Source organism: Phyllobates terribilis, unplaced genomic scaffold (assembly GCF_046119375.1).
Source record: "Phyllobates terribilis strain yellow unplaced genomic scaffold, ASM4611937v1 Scaffold_8__6_contigs__length_399053987, whole genome shotgun sequence".
Classification (NCBI taxonomy): domain Eukaryota; kingdom Metazoa; phylum Chordata; class Amphibia; order Anura; family Dendrobatidae; genus Phyllobates; species Phyllobates terribilis.
Genome location: NW_027362768.1, coordinates 56,661,967 through 56,681,965, shown reverse-complemented (window position 1 = coordinate 56,681,965; position 19,999 = coordinate 56,661,967). Strand labels below are relative to the sequence as shown.

General features: G+C 41.1%; 1 protein-coding gene across 3 annotated transcripts in view; it reads right to left on the bottom strand.

The window, feature by feature from the left end:
* HMCN1 (hemicentin 1) overlaps positions 1–19,999 on the bottom strand; it is a 924,522-nt gene that overhangs the window by 23,233 nt on the left and 881,290 nt on the right. For all 3 annotated transcript variants that reach the window (XM_073642974.1, XM_073642975.1, XM_073642976.1), the window contains 5 exons: positions 19,261–19,374; positions 18,643–18,768; positions 15,559–15,687; positions 15,350–15,469; positions 11,262–11,388 (listed from right to left, as the gene is read on the bottom strand). In XM_073642974.1, coding sequence (XP_073499075.1) covers positions 11,262–11,388; positions 15,350–15,469; positions 15,559–15,687; positions 18,643–18,768; positions 19,261–19,374 — 616 coding nt within the window. The remainder of the gene's footprint in view (positions 1–11,261; positions 11,389–15,349; positions 15,470–15,558; positions 15,688–18,642; positions 18,769–19,260; positions 19,375–19,999) is intronic.

The following is a 19,999-nucleotide window of genomic DNA, read 5'->3' as shown; positions in this document are numbered from 1 at the left end:
CATGCACCAACACCATCACGTCCACTTCCCTGTCCCTTGCCACGCACCTTGTCCATTTTTAATGGAGGACAGTATTTTCCAAGTTCACGAGAAATGGCTGATTTTGGAACGCAGTTATATGTGATACGTCTGACAGAGAACCACAATTTTAAATAGCAGGCCTGTAATTTGTTAATACTATCCTTCACAGACACCTAGTGTGAACAGCTTGACTGACACACTGCAACAGAATGAAAATGAAAGAAATGTCTGATTTTGGAACACTCTTATAGGTGATATGTCTGACAGAGAACCACGGTTTTAAATAGAAGGCCTGTAATTTACTAATACTATTCTTCACAGACACCTAGTATGAATAGCTTGACCGAGACACTGCAACAGAATTGAAAAGGAGGTCAATATTTTCCACATTCAGTTTAAATTTCTGGATTTTTATTGCTGAAATATGGAACAGATCTGGCTTTATTCTGCAGTGAGAACAAGCAAATGGAGCAGAAAAATGGTGCACTCTGGATTGCTTTTCAAGCAAATAACCAGGATTAAGATCACATTTTTTTTTCCCTGGCCCCTGATATCTGGTGCTATGTCTACAAATATCTGTAAGAACAGCAGCAGGGACGTTCAATGGACCCTCTTGCACTATATGCACTGCAGTCTGCCACATACCCTGCCTGCCTAACTCCTGCAAATACCACTGAATATATGCAGCTGGATTAGTCCTCAGACGGACTGTTAGTTCAGATGGATATATACACTGCTCAAAAAAATAAAGGTAATACTCAAATAACACATCCTAGATCTGAATGAATGAAATATTCTCATTGAATACTTTGTTCTGTACAAAGCTGAATGTGCTGACAAGAAAATCACACAAAAATCATCAATGGAAATCAAATTTATTAACCAATGGAGGCCTGGACTTGGAGTCACCCCCAAAATTAAAGTGGAAAAACACACTACAGGCTGATCCAACTTTGATGTAATGTCCTTAAAACAAATCAAAATGAGGCTCAGTATTGTGTGTGGCCTCCACGTGCCTGTATGACCTCCCTACAACACCTGGGCATGCTCCTGATGAGGTTGCGGATGGTCTCCTGTGGGATCTCCTCCCAGACCTGGACTAAAGCATCCGCCAACTCCTGAACAGTCTGTGGTGCAACGTGACGTTGGTAGATGGAGTGAGACATGATGTCCCAGACAAAATGTCTTTCAGGCCTAAAAAAGAGGGGGCATAAAGGGGGGGGTACTGTAGTATCGGCGTCTCTGCCCCCTGACAGGCAGAGACGCCGACCCTCTTACCGCCGCGCTCCCCGCTCGGCATCCTCCGACGTTCCTGCTTCTGCTGCTGTCGGCGCGCGCAGCTTCCCGGGCACTGTGCTTAGGGCGCGCGCGCTCCCTCCCTCTTAAAGGGGCCGCTCGCGCCGTCCTAAGGAGTCCCCGGCCAATGGCCAGAGGACCTCTCATATAAAAGGCACCTCCTCCAAAATGGAGGTGCCCGTGCAAGGTTGTAGCTTTGTGTGTTACACTCTGCTTCAGCCCTCAGGTCCCGCTGCCAGCCTGACTACCAGTCCAGTCCACCAGCCTGACTTCCAGTTCAGTCCGCCAGCCTGACTTCCAGTCCAGTCCGCCAGCCTGACTACCAGTCCAGTCCGCTAGCCTGACTACCAGTCCAGTCCGCCAGCCTGACTACCAGTCCAGTCCGCCAGCCTGACAACCAGTTGTGTCCGCCAGCCTGATTAACAGTTCAATCTGCCAGCCTGACTACTCTCCAGCCTGACAGTCTGTCTACAGTCCAGTCTGCCAGTCTGTCTTTGGGCTCTACCCACCTGCTTACCTGGAAGCACCGGCCTGTTACCTGCCATGCCTTCCAGCCAGCCTACCCGGAGGCTCCTGCTTGTTACCTGCCGTACCTACCAGCCAGCCTACCTGGAGGCTCCTGCTTGTTACCTGCCGTGCCTACCAGCCAGCCTACCTGGAGGCTCCAGCTTGTTACCTGCCGTGTCTGCCAGTCCGTCTAGCCGAATCACCCGTCAGCCTGCCTGCCGTGCTCATCTGCTGTACTGGTCAGTCCCTGCCTTCTGACCCGTGGGAGTCACCTGCTCTCATACAAGGTCTGGCCCAGAGTAGCACCTGGTCCCTCTGCTCAGTCCTTCCCTGGTCACAGAGTCGATTGAGCCGCTGTACGACCTTGGTCAACCCGAGTGGATACCTAGTTATGCTGGTCCCTCCTTGCACCGCAGCACAGAGGTTCCACCACCCGGATCTGTAACAGCAAAGTTGCCACTGGCACCCTGTGCTCTTCACAGATGAAAGCAGGTTCATATTGAGCACACGTGACAGACGTGACAGAGTCTGGAGATGCCGTGGAAAGCGATCTGCTGCCTGCAACATCCTTCAGCATGACCGGTTTGGCAGTGAGTCAGTAATGGTGTGGGGTGGCATTTCTTTGGAGGGCCGCACAGCCCTCCATGTGCTCGCCAGAGGTAGCCTGGCTGCCATTAGGTACCAAGATGAGATCCTCAGACCCCTTGTGAGACCATATGCTGGTGCGGTTGGCCCTGGGTTCCACCTAATGCAGGACAATGCCAGACCTCATGTGGCTGGAGTGTGTCAGTCGTTCCTGCAAGATGAAGGCATTGATGCTATGGACTGCCCCCCCCCCGTTCCCCAGACCTGAATCTGATTGAGCACATCTGGGACATCATGTCTCGCTGCATCCACCAATGTCACGTTGCACCACAGACTGTCCAGGAGTTGGCGGATGCTTTAGTCCAGGTTTGGGAGAAGATCCCACAGACCATCTGAACCTCATCAGGAGCATGCCCAGGCGTTGTAGGGAGGTTATACAGGCACGTGGAGGCCACACACAATATTGAGCCTCATTTTGACTTGTTTTAAGGACATAACATCAAAGTTGGATGAGGCTGTAGTGTGTTTTTCCACTTTAATTTTGGGGGTGACTCCAAATCCAGGCCTTCATTGGTTAATAAATTTGATTTCCACTGATGATTTTTGTGTGATTTTGTTGTCAGCACATTCAACTTTGTGCAGAACAAAGTATTCAATGAGAATATTTCATTCATTCAGATCTAGGATGTGTTATTTGAGTGCTCCCTTTATTTTTTTGAGCAAAGATAAAAAAGAAGAGGAAGAAAAAGAAGGAAAAAAAAGAAAAAGAGCAGCACAAGCAAACAACTTGTAAATGGGTGGGTGCACGTCCTCAGGTAAATACCAAACCTTCTTGCACATGAAAAAAATAGTAGAAACAGCACTCCATAAATAGATGATTTATTAGCTCAGCAAGAGCTGTGGCAACGTTTCGGCTGAATACAGCCTTTTTCAAGCTTTTTTGCTTGAGAAAGGCTGTATTCAGCCGAAACGTTGCCACAGCTCTTGCTGAGCTAATAAATCATCTATTTATGGAGTGTTGTTTCTACTATTTTTATATATATATATATATATATATATATATATATATATATATATATATATATATATATATATATATATATATATATATATATATATATATATATATATATATATATATATATACACACACACACATCAATAAAAAATAAATACTTAAAGAGGAAAAAAAAGCCACTGACAATCCACATCACCGTTTCTAGCCCCACCCATAACAACAAAATTGTTAGAACCCTCCTGTTTGTTTTTTTCCATCTTGTGTTTTGCGGACACATGACCATCTGTCTTTATATTCCAGCTCCGCCCTTTTGGCTGTGCTGGACTTCACTGTTTGACTGTTTCTCTAGGCAGATGCTTCTGTGCCTTTCTCTGTCAGTTCGCTTGGTCCTTCTGGGACCTCTAGTACCTTTTTGTCAGTTTGTCTTTTTGTGTTCTGCAACAACTTCTCTGTTTAGGAGGTGTCCCATTTTTGTCCCAGTCCTTAGTTCTTTTAGGGACCCCTCCCCTTATGCTATAGGTCTTCGTTCAGACTAGCCGAGGACAAAGGCGGGTCTGTTCGCTAGGAACAGGTAGCCCGCTACATTGGGCTAGGTAGGGATTGGGTAGGGATTCAGCTTAGTCTTACTGTAGGGACAGCTTTCCCCTATCTTTCCTTACTACTTGTTGCAGATCATAACAGTAAGTCCAGCCCAAAAAACTAAAAGGAAAGAAATTTGGGGATCAGTATGGTTTCCGTCCAGGATTTGGCTCAACGCTTGCAGGGATAGTCTGTGGAGGTGGCCGATCTACAGCAATACGTGAGTGGCTGTTCTGGAGCGCATTTTGTGGAACCCAAGGTAGGACTGCCTGATGTTTTTTATGGTAAACAGCAAGATTTTTTTTCCTTTAAAAATGCTTGTTTGTTATATTTTTGTTTGAGACCAAGGTCCTCTGGGAATGAATCACAGCGCATTGGTTTTATTATGTCACTTTTGCGCAATGAACCACAGGGGTGGGCCTTTTCTCTCCAACCTAATGATCCATGCTTAAGGTCTGTAGAAGAATTTTTTTCTGCTATGGGTCTATTATATGACGATCCTGATAGAATCTCATCTGCTGAGGCAGAACTCAGGCGTTTGAATCAGGGGTCAGGTGATGTTGAAAATTATTGCACACACTTCAGAAGATGGGCTTCAGAAGTCTTATGGAATGATCCTGCTCTGAAATGTTTATTTCTTGCTGGTCTGAGTGAAAGGGTTAAGGATCTGCTAATTGCATTCCCTGCACCTGAGACTCTGCAGGATGCCATGCAATTAGCTGTTCGTGTGGACAGGAGGCTAAGGTTCAGGCTGAATGAGGTAAAAACTCCTGTAATGTCAGGTCCTAGTCCCCAGAAAATCTGCTCAGACGGCAAAGAACGATGGAGGTTGGGGCGATGTCACTCTGCTCTCAGGAAAGAGACCGGAGGTTTGCTGAGGGATTGTGTCTTTATTGTGGTAAAGCTGACCATTTGATTAAGGATTGTGTGCTTCGTTTAAATAAAGAAAAAAAAAGGTCAGGTACGCCCGTATTGCTTGTTTACACTCTGCAGGCGTATTTCTTTCTGGGAGTACTACTTTGCAGGAATATTTGATTGAATTTCAGGTATTTGTTGATTGTGGTTCAACACTTAATATGATTGATAAAGGGTTCTTGGAAAACCTTAAATTGAAATCCAAACCTTTGTCATCACCTATTTCTGTGATTGCAATTGATAACACTCCCTTGAAATATATTACTCACAAGGTTGCTGCATTTCCCCTCACTATCAATGGAGTTCACCAAGAAATTTTGGACTTGTTTGTATTAGATAATTTACACTCTCCGGTTGTTCTAGGATTGCCTTGGTTAAAAACTTTACTGGACTGGTCTACTAATGTGATTAAGTCTTGGAGTCCGAAGTGCTATGATAAATGTTGTAATAGTCGCATTGCAGCTGTGGAAAAAGGGGAATTACCTGTACCTATTCAAGATTTTTGGAGGGTTTTTTCGGAGGAGGAGTCACAAGTTTTACCTCCTCATAGGGATTATGATTGCGCCATTGAGTTTGTTCCGGGAGCTACTCTTCCCAAGAGTCGCTTGTTTAATCTGACTATCCCTGAAAGAAAGGCCTTGGAGGAATACATACAGACTAGCCTGGCTGCTGGTCACATTAGACCTTCTAAGTCGCCTGTGGCAGTTGGATTTTTGTTTGTTAAAAAAAAGGGCGGCGGTTTACGTCCATGTCTGGATTTTCGTGAAATTAATAAGATTACCATACGCAATTCCTACCCATTGCCGTTAATTCCTGACTTGTTTAACCAGTTAGTGGGGGCCAAGTGGTTCTCTAAAATTGATCTCCGGGGGGCATACAATTTGTTATGAGTGAAGGAGGGTGATGAATGGAAAACTTCTTTTAAAACTCCGGTAGGTCATTTTGAGAATCTGCTGATGCCTTTTGGTCTTACCAATGCACCTGCACTTTTTCAGAACCTTATTAATGACATCCTGAGACCTTTGATTGGTAAGAATGTGGTTGTGTATTTGGATGACATTTTGATTTATTCACCAGATCTAGAGTCCCATTGGCAGAGTGTACGTGAAGTTTTGCAGTTATTGAGTGATAATTCACTCTTTGCTAAGCTGGAGAAATGTGAGTTTGCTGTGCAGAAAATTAGTTTTTTGGGCTACATTGTCTCCAGCGAGGGCTTTGAGATGGACCCTGTGAAGGTTCAGGCTGTGCAGGAATGGCCTAGGCCTGTTGGTTTGAAATCTCTACAGAGATTTTTGGGTTTTGCCAATTATTACAGGAAATTCATTAAGAATTTTTATGTAATTGTTAAACCTTTAACCAATCTCACCAGGAAAGGTGCGAATACGGTCCAGTGGACTACTGAGGCCATTGAAGCGTTTAAGTATCGCAAAGAGAGGTTCAGTTCTGCCCCTTTCCTTATGCAGCCTGATGAGACCAAGCCTTTTTTGGTTGAGGTCGATGCTTCATTGGTGGGGGTCGGAGCAGTTTTGTCTCAGGAGAACAGGGATGGAGCACATCCTTGTGCCTTCTTTTCAAAAAAAATTTCCGAAACCGAACTGAATTATGATGTTGGGAATTGGGAGTTGCTGGCTATTAAACTCGCGTTTGAACATTGGCGTCATTTTTTGGAAATCGCTAGATTTCCTATTCAGGTTTTCACAGATCATAAGAATTTGATCTATTTGGATGCTGCCAAGCGCTTGAATGCCCATCAAGCTAGGTGGGCACTTTTTTGTTTCTCGGTTTCATTTTCCTGTTACCTATATCCCTGGTACTAAGAATGTTAAAGTCGATGCTTTATCTCGCAGCTTCTCTCCTACGGTCGGTGCCAAGGAGGAGGAGAGCATTTTACTGAAAGCAGTTGTGGTGGCGGCATTGGACTCCGTTTTGGAGGATGGGATTCTGAAAGCTCAAGATGATGCCCCATCTAACACTCCCCATGGGAGGTTGTTCGTGCCTAGAACATTTAGGAGAGATTTGTTTGTGGAGTGTCATGAGTCTCAGTTGGCAGGTCATCCAGGAATTTCTGAGACTAAGAGACTTATCAGTCACAGTTTTTGGTGGCCTGGATGGCAGAAAGAAGTCATCAAGTGGGTGTGTCAATGTACTGTGTGTGCTAGGTCAAAGGCTTCACATACTCCTGCTGCGGGGTTGCTTTGCCCTCTGGAGGTTCCTAGTGCACCTTGGACGCATCTCACAATGGATATTATTACTGATCTTCCTGTGTCCGAGGGTTTTACTGTCATCTGGGTGGTCGTGGACTGTTTTAATAAGTTGTGTCATTTGGTTCCATTCATTAAGTTGCCCTGTGCCAAGACACTCGCTAAGGCGTTTGTTAAGGAGATTGTCAAGCTTCATAGCGTTCCCACGTATATTTTTTCTGATAGAGGACCCCAGTTTGTGGCTCGCTTTTGGCGTGCCTTTTGTGACAGGTTGGGAGTCCATTTGTCATTTTCGTCTGGGTATCATCCTGAGTCTAATGGACAGACTGAAAGAAAGAACCAGGATGTAGAACAGTTTTTGCGTTGTTTTGTGGCGGACAATCAAGAGGTGTGGTCTGAGTTTCTGCCTCCCTTCGGAATTTTCTCTTAACAATCATATATCCTCCTCTGCTGGGTGTTCTCCTTTTTTTTGTTGTACTGGGAGACATCCGTCTTTTGGTTCGTTCTACAAATTGGGGTCGGCAGTGCCGGAGGAGAAGAATTTTTCCGGTGATTTGGAGAGAGTTTGGACTAATGTACATTGCCACCTTTAAGAGGCTAACAAGAAGTCCAAAAAGTATTTTGACAGGAAACGTAAGGAGGTTTTGTTTACTGTGGGTGACATGGTTTGATTGTCCTCAAAGAACCTGCGGTTGAGGATTCCCTCTAAAAAACTGGGTCCTAAGTTTGTGGGTTGCATTTAAGGTGCTTCAGGTTGTTAACCCATCTGCTGTTAGGTTGGATGTCCCTACTTCCTGGAAGATTAATACTGTGTTTCAGGTTTCCTTGTTGAAAAAGGCTGATGTGTCAGATAGGGATGCCACTGTCACAGTTCCTCCTGTGGTGGAAGATGGCGAATATGAAATTTCTCGTATCTTGAATTCTAGATGGCATAGAGGGAGATTACAGTATCTTGTCTCCTGGAAGGGTTTCAGTCCTGAAGACCACTCCTGGGTAAGGACGGATGATGTCTCAGCTCCTAGGCTTGTTAAAGCTTTCCACAAGAGGTTTCCGGATAGGCCTGGACCTGGAGGATCCGGAGGATCCTCATAAAAGAGGGGGGTACTGTTAGAACCCTCCTGTTTGTTTTTTTCCATCTTGTGTTTTGCGGTCACATGACCATCTGCCTTTATATTCCAGCTCCGCCCTTTTGGCTGTGCTGGACTTCAGTGTTTGAATGTTTCTCTAGCCAGGTGCTTCTGTGCCTTTCTCTGTCAGTTTGCTTGGTCCTTCTGGAACCTCTAGTACCTTTTTGTCAGTTTGTCTTTTTGTGTTCTGCAACAACTTCTCTGTTTAGGAGGTGTCCCATTTTTGTGCAAGTCCTTAGTTCTTTTAGAGACCCCTCCGCTTATGCTATAGGTCTTCGTTCACACTAGCCAAGGACAAAGGCAGGTCTGTTCACTAGGAACAGGCTGCCCGCTACATCATAGGGATTCAGCTTAGTCTTACTGTAGGGACAGCTTTCCCCTATTTTTCCTTAGTACTTGTTGCAGATCATAACAAAAATAAATAGAGGTGTGAGGGTGTAAGATCTGTTTGCCTAGGAAGCTGCTGACTTTTCTTCTCTTGTACTAGTGCAGCTTCCTTCCTGCTTATGAAGGATTTCTTCCCTATCTAAAGCCTGTGTGAGGTACCCTCAGTAATAGCTTGAATGCTACCCTACCAATTCCACTCTTTGATCTGCCTTGAAAAACCTCTCAGGGACTGCTATCTTTGTCAAGAAAATTAGAGGGCAAGCAGAGTAAATTGTCAAAGCCAGGAACAAAAGTGTTAGGGATTTATTTAAAAGAAAAAAAGGGTTTGGTAACATGTTAACCAGTTGAAAAAAGATTGCTCTCAGTGGGAAAAACAAGATAATCTTGTAGTTATGATACCTTTTAATAGCTAACCAAAAATAAAATAAATGATGTTACAAAGCAAGTTTTCAGGACTTCTTAGGTCCCTTCCTTAGGCATGGTATAGCAAAATATCTGAAGAAACACAAATATATGCACAAAACAAAGCAAAAAAAGGCAGAGACATGGCATAATAAATGGACATTTAAATAAACAAACAAACTGAGCTTAGAGAGTGAATTCCTAATTGGATTAGATTAGTGGTGTGAAAGTTTTATGGTCCCAATATCCATGTAAGATCAGAAGCCTGGTGCCCTCCTGTCTCTGACACAGATTCTTAGATATTAAAGTGAGTCATAAATCCTCCTGTGTGGAATGTATCAGAGACTCTAATGAGTTTGTATTTCCAAACCCTTTGATGTTTTTGTGATTTAAAGTTGCCTTTTAATATGACAACTTTCATATTGTTGATGTAGTGTCCTGGACTACAGAAATGTTTGGCCACCGGTACACAGGTATTTTTATCTGTAATCGTGTGGTGATGAGATCTCATCCTTGCTCTCAGTTTCTGTCCTGTTTCTCCCACATAGAGACCACCAATACAATATATAGTGCACAGAATTAAGTACACCACATTGGAAGAGGAAGAGGGAAGTCAGGGAGCACAGTGCACGTGACAGGGTCCTGTGACGTGCAAGGGAGGGGATGAATATGATAATTAAGCATATAGGTGGGGATTTGGGGGAATAATAAGCACATAGGCCATGATTCCTTGGCGTCCCCCGGACGCCAAGCCTATAAAAAACAGAGTTTATAAAAACCGATTTCTCTGCAATCAAACTTCTACTATGGGCCATACAGGTATGTATAGATTTACTTTTCTATACCCTGTATACCCATAGTAGAGGTCTGATAACTCCAAAGTGGTGACAGATTCCCTTTAAAAGGTGTCATAGCTACAAGATTTTCTTGTTTTTCCCACTGAGAGAAATCTTAAGGGATTTATATGACACTGTGCACAGCAGCAGCTAGATGAGGACTTAAACGGAATATCAGGGACTTATAAAAAAAAAAGGCATGTAGTTGCTAACAGAGGCAACTACCTGTCTGTTATACCTAGTGTCAGTCATTGACCGCTGCTGCCGGAGATTCAGCTGCTCCCTATCATCAGAGCAGCAGTTTCTCTTCCTTTTGACAGGGAGGGACTACTGGAATCATGCTGATTAACAGCTGGCTTTCCCAATTAGGCAGCGGAGAGTCAGCTGTCAATCGGCATGACACCAGTAGTCCCGCCCTGTCAACAGGAAGACAAACTGCCGCTCTGTTGACGTGATATCAGCGGAAGTCTATGACCGCTCTACGCTGGCGTAGAACAGTGCCTTGCAAAACAGGAAGGTAGGTAGCATCTAGGGCTTAGGCACTTTTTTTTTTTAAAGTCCCAGATATCCCCTTTAAACACAGCATTAAAATAATAGGAATTTTTAATGAAGACTTACATATTGCTTAGATGTGCATTTAGAAAGGAATGAACAATAAAAAAAATTAGGACAAAACTGTCTATAGCATATAAGGTAGATAGTTTCTTGATCCTTACACCCTACTTATTTAACAATGACTCAATTCAAAGTTGCAATTCGCCGTGCAGTGGAGGAAATGCACAGATGATAGAATCAATTTGATGCAAATCGAATGTGTTTTGAGTTTTATGAAATTTGCAGGTTTTGGCAAACTTGAACAGTGTCAAATTCAATTTGTGCAAATGGCAAAAAAAAAAAATGCTCACTGCCATTTTAAAAATTGCAGAAGATTGCATCAGCCACAGAAGTCACACATGATCTCAGCTGCAACCACCCAGGCTTCTTCATAATGCCTTGCAGCTATCTCATCATATGGTATAGAGCAGCCAATCAGGAGAGACTATCATAGCCAAAATAAAAGCTGAGTCACGGAATGCAGCAGCCATTTTACATGATTTATGATAGGATGAGAACATTAGAGCTCAATGTTCAGCAAAAAAAGATATGGAGAGAGAGCCCTAAAACATTGGAAAAACTACTGGAAGCTTTGCGATTTGCAGAAAATCAATTTGCTGTGAATTTAATATTTGGGAAAAATTTGTGAAGTCTAACAGATAAGGATTTCAAAACATTCGATCATCTCTACAGGTTTTAGGACTGTATTGGGGGGAAAGTTAGCTATACCTTTAACAAGGATGACAAATACAATTACACTTTTTTGACTACATAAAATAAAAGTGTAACATACCCAGAAGAAGAGTCTCGTAGGTAATTTGGAGGGCAAGGGGTATCAATGCATTGGTGACTTCCTCTCGTGTTAAAACACATCTGGTTTGGCTCACATTGAATATTTTGTAGAAGGCATTCATCAATATCTGTGAGTAAATGTGCAAATGACATAGTTATTAGAAAACATAAATTTGCTTCCGCTAAAAATAACATAAGTTGTTCAAAGAATCCCATAACTGTCACACCCTACATATAACCTCTTTACTCTGGCAGTCTATCTGTCTGAAGCCCTCAAAAATAAGGAAATGACACATTCCCGACAGTATGTAGACTGAAACGTTTAGACATAACAGTAGACACACCGTGAGCTGCTTCTTCATCTTTAGTTTTTATCTTACAGCACCACTGTTTACTTTTTTAAAGCATACAACATTTTTTAAAACCACAGATAAAAGCATAAACAGTCATGGCTGAAAGTGTTGGCACCCTGGAAATTGTTCCAGAAAATTAAATATTTCTCCCAGAAAATTATTGCAATTACACATGTTTTGTTATATATGTTTATTTCCTTTGTGTGTTTTGGAACAACGAAAAAAAAGACAGGAAGAAAGGCAAAATAGACATAATTTCACCCAAAACCCCAAAAATGGACCGGATAAAATTGTTGGGACCCTCAACTAAATATTTAGTCGCACACCCTTTGGAATAAATAACTGCAATCAATCGATCAATTCCTATAACCATCAATAAGCTTCTTACACCTCTCAACTGGAATTTTGGACCACTTTCGTTTTGCAAACTACTCCAGGTCTCCCATATTTGAAGGGTGCCTTCTCCCAACAGTAATTTTAAGATCTCTCCACAGGTGTTCAATGGGATTTAGAACCAGACTCATTGCTGGCTACTTCATAACTCTCCAGTGATTTGTTTTCATCCATTTCTGGGTTCTTCTTGAAGTATGTTTGGGGTCATTGTCCTGCTGGAAGACCATGACCTAGGATGAAAACACAGTGCCAGAGGCAGTAAAACAACCCCAAAACATCTTTGAACCTCCACTATATTTGACTGTAGGTATTATGTACTTTTCTTTGTAGGCCTCCTTCCATTTTCAGTAAACATTAGAATGATGTGCTTTACCAAAATGCTGTATCTTTATCTCATCTGTCCACAATATGCTTTTCCAGAAGGATTTTGGCGTACTCACATCCATTTTGGAAAACTGCAGTCTAGCTTTTTCAGATCTCTGTGTCAGCAGTGGGGTCCTCCTGGGTCTAGTGCCATAGAGTTTCATTTCACTCAAATGTCGATGGATATTTCTCGCTGACACTGATGCACCCTCAGCCTGCAGGACAGCTTGAATTTCTTTGGAACTTGATTATCCACTACTAGACTGTCCTGCATTCAACCTTTCATCAGTGTTTCTCTGCCGTTCAATTCCAGGGAGATTAGCTACAGAGACATGGGTTGTAAACTTCTTGATTATGTTGCACACCATGGACAAAGGAACATCAAGATCTTTGGATATGGACATGTAACCTTGAGATTGTTGATATTGTTCAATAATTTTGGTTCTCTTCTCCTCTATCTGCTCTCAATGTTTAGCGTGGCACACAAAGAGACACAATGCAAAGATTAAGTCAACTTCTCCCTTTTTATCTGGTTTCAGGTGTGATTTTCATATTCCCTCACCTGTTGCTTGCCACAGATTAGTTTGAAGGAAAATCACATGCTTGAAACTAAGTTGTTTACAACAAGTTTGGAAAGGTTGCAACAATTTTGTCCAGCCTATTTTGGGAGCTTCATGTGAAATTATGTCTATTTTGCCTTTTTTTCCTCTGTTTTTTTTGTGTTGTTCCAATACACACAAAGAAAATAAACATGTGTATAACAAAACATGTGTAATTGCAATAATTCTCTGTGAAAAATACCTCATTTTCTGAAACATTTTCAGCTCTACCACTGTACATAGCATGCAAAGGGATTTCAGAAATAGATGTTAGTTCTGAAAGATAATGCTAAGATTATAAAAAACCCGAGAAGTAATTTTGATTTTGAAAAAATAAAAAAAATAAGGAGACTCTGAATATGCAGTATTTCATATAGGAAGTAAAGGGGAATCCTACAGGTAAATTTAGGGCTGATTTAGAGAAGATGTAAAAACACTGAAAATTTACCATAATATAGTATGTAATTTCCCATAGCTTCCTTGGAATGTACTGCTACCATCCGGACTTGTATTTGGAGATGTACTATTTTTTAAGTGTACCTGTAGTTTCACACAAAATCTATGGAGAAGCATGGTCTTGCTGAGTTCATCACCAAAAATATTTGGGCACATTCAGTCTATTAGATAAAGGAATTCTCCTGATTCTTATGATTTGTAACTTTCCACTCTTTTTCATTGTGCGGTTCCTCTTCATCAGCACTCTGTCAGCATTGTAGATGCTGGAACTTCCTTTTCTTTTATTTCCTAGTATTCATTGCTCTTACCACAGTGTAATGGCTTGCCTGCCTTGAACTTACAGCTTGCCACTTTTTATGCCATTATATAGTTTAACAGACAAAGGAGGAAGAACAAAAAGACTAAGACCCACAGCCTCGTCCTATAATCCGTTTTACCATCTTTGCTGCTAGATATGGATTACACTTTACAACAGCCAGTGTGCAGCAAGTTAGGCTGAAGGGATCCACTCAGTGGCCAATACTATGGAGTGACCTTTTGGGTCAGACAACATCATTTTTAACTAAAGTGATTGGGTATTTAAATTATCTATCAAATTCACATTATCCATGAAATGAAATCGAGTTGTCTGAAGGTACAGCGTCCATTTAATAATGATGTTTTGAAAACATCCAGAATAGAATCACATTGGATGGAGCGTGTGGAGTCTCTCATTTCCAACAGCAATTGACCACTGTTCTTGTAACAGAAGGGAGAGTTGAGCTTCTATTCTTTTAATTGCTGTGTACACCAATAGAGCCACTACTTAATATTTAATTTCAAAATGTAACATTTTATTGAATTATTACATCTTTCAACCAGCCAAAGTGTGACAGTTCTCTGTCGAATTCATCTTCATGAGAAAGCCAAATAAACAAAATCTTTCTCTATTGGTGAAAAGGTTTGCTGTTTTCAAGGAACACATGTGCCTGAATAATCCAAAACTTTAGCACATTAAACAATACTTCCAGGAGTGTAATTAAAGTACAAATTTATTGGACTTAGGGCCCCCACCTACCAGCATGTTGCTTGGATGTGCAGCCCAGTTGCATTGCTTGGGTCTATAAGCATCTTCTGCCCTCTTTGGTACCCAACAAATCATTGGTACAACCATGCTTTATGCCCCACATTTGATGCCCCCCACATTTAAGTCGCAGTTTTGTGTGACACCACAAAGTAATATACCCACTTTTGAACATTCTGAGCACTAACTCTCTTCTCCCTTCACCCATGGCCCGTTGCTCCTCAAACACAATTAAGAATCCCATCCATCCCATGAGCTCTTCAGCCTCCTGCTGTCTTGGACTGTGCTCCACACAATCTCTGCACTGTGGATCTATGTGAAATCGCCAGCCAGCATTTTCATTACATTTTTGAGTGAGTGTGATGCTGCTGCCTTAGAAAAATGTAATATACAACTGCCATCTGCCACAAAGTGAAAATGATGTGGTGAAGCCTTCCAGAGCTACGAGATTAAAACAGTTGTTAATGTAAGTTCCATGGATACGATTGGTATTTCATGACGGTTTATCATTTATTAGCTATTTCATCTAAGCATTTCAGGGTTGGACTGACCCCTTCATCAGGATATAAAAATTTTACTGACAAAGCGATAAAGCAGCAACATCACACTCACTCAAAACTTTACTGCAAACATTGGCTGGCGACATCACATAGATCCAGAATGCAGCATTTATGTGGAATACATCCCAAGGCTGCTACAGGGCTAAGAGCTGTCTGCTTGTCATGTAAGTGCAGGGGAGAACAGTCTCTCTTCTAGGAGTAGCCTACCACTTCAGTCCGGGCTCCCGACCCCTATTGGGAAGATCGCGGTGGTAGCCCTTAAGACCGCGATTGTTACACCTCTGAACACTGCCTGGTCATACCTTGGCATGACTTTCCATTGGCCATGAGTTGATAACCAGGTGGGCAGGCACACTGGTAACTTCCAAAAACATTTCTACATTCATGTTGGCATACATCTTGATTGTCACATTCATTAATATCTGTGTAGAATAAACAAATTAGTGAGATGATTATTAGATTATAACAATATTATAATGTAAACATGGAATACAGTTTGGATGTGACCTACCTACACAAGATTTCCCGAGACCTTCAGACCTGAACCCTTGTGGACAAACACAGACATAACTACCTTGTGTGTTTTCGCATATTTGGTTATTTTTACACCGATGTGCAGTCTCTCGGCACTCATTAATATCTATAACAAAAGAACAAAGGATTTATATATACAACCATAAATGTTAGTATTTCATGTGTTTATGGCAAAGCCATGCACACAGACCTGCACCTGTACCAGTCCTCAGAGTTATTTTTCCTTGCAAATCTGGTATAAATCCATGAGAAAAAAACTTCTTATTGACTAGAAGCAAACACCTGGCCAATGCATTTTTAGCAATATGCTGTTAGGACGCAATGAAAACCTGGAATAAATTCTGTGTAACACTTAGTAATATACTTGTGTGCTGACTGCAGTTGTGAAGAGCGAGGAGTTAGGCTGTGTGCTCACCGAGTTTTTTTTAAGGTGATCAAAAACAATGAGTTTTTAAGCGGAGAACCCTTCAGGAATCGGTCTTTTGGGGAGTTTTTGTAGACGTTTTTGTTTCCTGAAGCAATTTTGAATAGGTTTTTTTTCCTAAAGCATTTATTCAGCCTTCTGATGCCACAGTGCTAAGTGTGGAGTGGATTTTTTCAAGAGCCACTTCAAAAAATTGAAATGTACATTTTTTTTAAACCAGTTGTTTTTAAAAACCTGAAGAATGAAAAAACACTCAAAACACTGAACATATTAAGAGCAAAGTGGTTTTACAATAGAAATGGAAACAACGTCTTTTAAGTGTTTTTTAGGCTATGTGCACAAAGTTTTTCAAGGCGTTTTTGGAGCATAAACTGAGTAACCATCATTTTAATTTTTATTTTCATAAACCAACAGTTTACATGAAAATAAGCAACTTTGTAATATATCTTAGATAAATCTGCTTATTTGACAGAATTGGTGAGTTATCATCACAATTCTCAATTCTGAGGTAAAATCTGTATTCAGTGAAGACAGACAGACTTTCCCATTACTGAGATATTATCTGTCTGTCAGACAAGGAAGCAGATTTCTCTGATAAGATATATTACAAAGTTGCTTATTTTTATGTGAACTATTGATTTACGAAACAAATCTCAAATTTGGACTCATCAGACCAAAGCACAGATTTCCACTGGTCTAATGTCCATTCCTTGTGTTCTTTAGCCCAAACAAGTCTCTTCTGCTTGTTGCCTGTCCTTAGCAGTGGTTTCCTAGCAGCTATTTTACCATGAAGGCGGGCTGCACAAAGTCTCCTCTTAACAGTTGTTGTAGAGATGTGTCTGCTGCTAGAACTCTGTGTGGCATTGACCTGGTCTCTAATCTGAGCTGCTGTTAACCTGCGATTTCTGAGGCTGGTGACTCGGATAAACTTATCCTCAGAAGCAGAGGTGACTCTTGGTCTTCCTTTTCTGGGGCGGTCCTCATGTGAGCCAGTTTCTTTGTAGCGCTTGATGGTTTTTGCAACTGCACTTGGGGACACTTTCAAAGTGACTGACTGACCTTCATTTCTTAAAGTAATGATGGCCACTCGTTTTTCTTTACTTAGCTGCTTTTTTCTTGCCATAATACAAATTCTAACAGTCTTTTCAGTAGGACTATCAGCTGTATCCACCAGACTTCTGCACAACACAATTGATGGTCCCAACCCCATTTATAAGGCTAGAAATCCCAGTTATTAAACCTGACAGGGCACGCCTGTGAAGTGGAAACCATTTCCGGTGACTACCTCTTGAAGCTCATCAAGAGAATGCCAAGAGTGTGCAAAGCAGTCATCAAAGAAAAAGGTGGCTACTTTGAAGAACCTAGAATATAAGACATATTTTCAGTTGTTTCACACTTTTTTCTTAAGTATATAATTCCACATATGTTAATTCATAGTTTTGATGCCTTCAGTGTGAATGTACAATTTTCATAGTCATGAAAATACAGAAAAATCTTTAAATGAGAAGGTGTGTCCAAACTTTTGGTCTGTACTGTATAAGAGAGTAAAAATAAATAAATAGACTCTATACTTGCTCCCTGATCCCAATCACTCATGTGTACCCACTTTCAAAAGAACCATTTTAACAAGTAATAGGAGTAGCTAGAGAGATCTCCAAGTCTGGAAATTTGAAAAAGCTAAGGAAAAATAGTTTTTTAACCACTTGACAAGTGTCCTTTAGAGCTGCGATTACTTGGGCCAAGCAGATGAAATAATTCTGAGGGCCTGAGCTCTATTTATATAGAACATGTCCATATGCACTTTTTATTGTATTGTAATCATTATCATTGCACACACACAGAACCTATCATTAAGGTCTAATAGACTGTGAATCAACCCATAAGAAATAGATTCTAGTGATAAGTGATTGGAAACACCTCCAAAAATTATTGTCATCTTCTGAACCTCTTGAACCTTTGGGACTATTTTTGTGTTCGAATATGGGTAAATATTCTGGTAGCCTGGTTGGCCAATGAAATTCTGGACAGGAAACATCCATAGGATTATATTTACTGGGGACTTTTTCTATCCTTCGAATAAGGATTGTGCAAGAGAGTTTATAGTATAATCTTTATTAAATTAATTAAATTGTGTGTAGGTTATAAGAAACTCTGTGATGGCTCTCAAGATAACATCTTCCACATGCATAGATTTTTTGGGTTTCTTTCTCAGTACTTCTAACTGGCTATTTAAATTTGTGCACATTTAGTGAGTGGGGACACCAAAATTAAAGGGAATCTGTCACCAGGTTTTTGACATCTAATCGGAGAGCAGCACAATGTAGGGGCAGAGACCCTGATTCCAGCAATGTGTCACTTACTGATCTGCTTACAATAGTATTTCTAAAGTCATTGTTTTATCAGCAAGGGATTATCACCAGAGGCCTTGTAAACCTGCTGCCAAATAGTCAAACCACATCCCCTAGAAGGCTGCCAATCAGTGGTGTGGTTAGGATTATAAAGAGCTCAGCATTCAGAGAACTGCATGATTATGATAGATTTACCTTTATTACTCTTTAACTCGATATTTTTAAATATACGCTAGGATCAATCATTTTGGAAAAAAAAGAAAGAAAAACAAGGATGTACACATCTTACCAACACATGAACCATTTTCTGTTTTTGTAAATCCACTGGGACATAAATCAATGCACTTGTAACTTCCACGTGTGTTTTTACACAGTTGGTCTGGCCTGCAGACATTCTGACGACATTCATTCAGGTCTGCAGGGACATAAAATACATGAGTGAACATTGTCCTTAAACCCCTCAAACAGCATAAGCCCTGTGCTGACCCACAACAAGAAAAGCTAGTCACAAAACTCCCCAAAAATGATGGAATTTGAACTCCTCCAAAAAACTCAGTGTTAACATAGCCTAAGATTATTGGAGTATACAACAGCTGCAGGCTTATGCAATTGAGACTAAATGTTTCTGCGTGTCCTGAGTACAACAGTTCATTTTCCCATAATGTCTAAGAGATGAATGATTTGGCTGAAAGTAGAAGTCTGCAAACATCACCCCGTAACCATGAGATTCACATTGCCTTTCATAGCAAAGACATCTGTATCTACTCATCCAATACAAGCGTGCGAGTGTGCTTTGCTCCACACTTACAGACAAAACCACTGCCTGTGCTTGCATGTTTGCAGACAGTAGGTCTGACAATGCATTGACATTTATTATGTATGCAGTATGTGATCCATACAGACTTACCAAAACATCTTCTGCCTTTTAAATAGAAGCCTGGATCACAGCCACAGTGATAGCTTCCAATGCTATTGAAGCAACGCTGATGACAAGGATTTACCTCCAGGCACTCATTAATATCTGCAATTATAAAAAACAAAAGGAAAAAAAGATGTACAACAATAAATCATAAAAAAATCACTATTTCTACAGAGAAAGGACATAGAATTAGAAAATACAAAAAAGAGTTATCGTTTTTTTTTTTTTTTTTTAGTTTTTTGAGAGAGTCCCATAGAAAAATTAACCAGTACTAATTTATTTCATAAACCCCCCCACTTTTAAATGCTTTGTATACCTTGTAGGAATTAAAATCAGCTGGAACTTTGTGATTTATTTATTTTACTCACTTCCATAGCACTTTACAAACATCATTGTCGCTGTCCCCATTGAGCGCGCAATCTACATTCCCTATCAGTATGCCTTTGGGGTGTGAGAGGAAACTGGAGAACCTGGAAGAAACCCACAAGCTCCTTACATATTTTGTCCTTTGTGGGATTTGAAACCAGGACTTCAGAGCTGTAAGTCTACAGGGCTAACCACTGAGCCACCGTGCTGCCAGTTTATCCATGTTTACTAAGATTTTCATTAACATTTTTGCTAAGGTTTAACGATGACATAGTTATATAAATGAGGAAACCCAAGTATTGACCATTAAAGGAGAGATTTGCATACTGAAGTGATTTGTTATAAAGGAACATTATTAGTG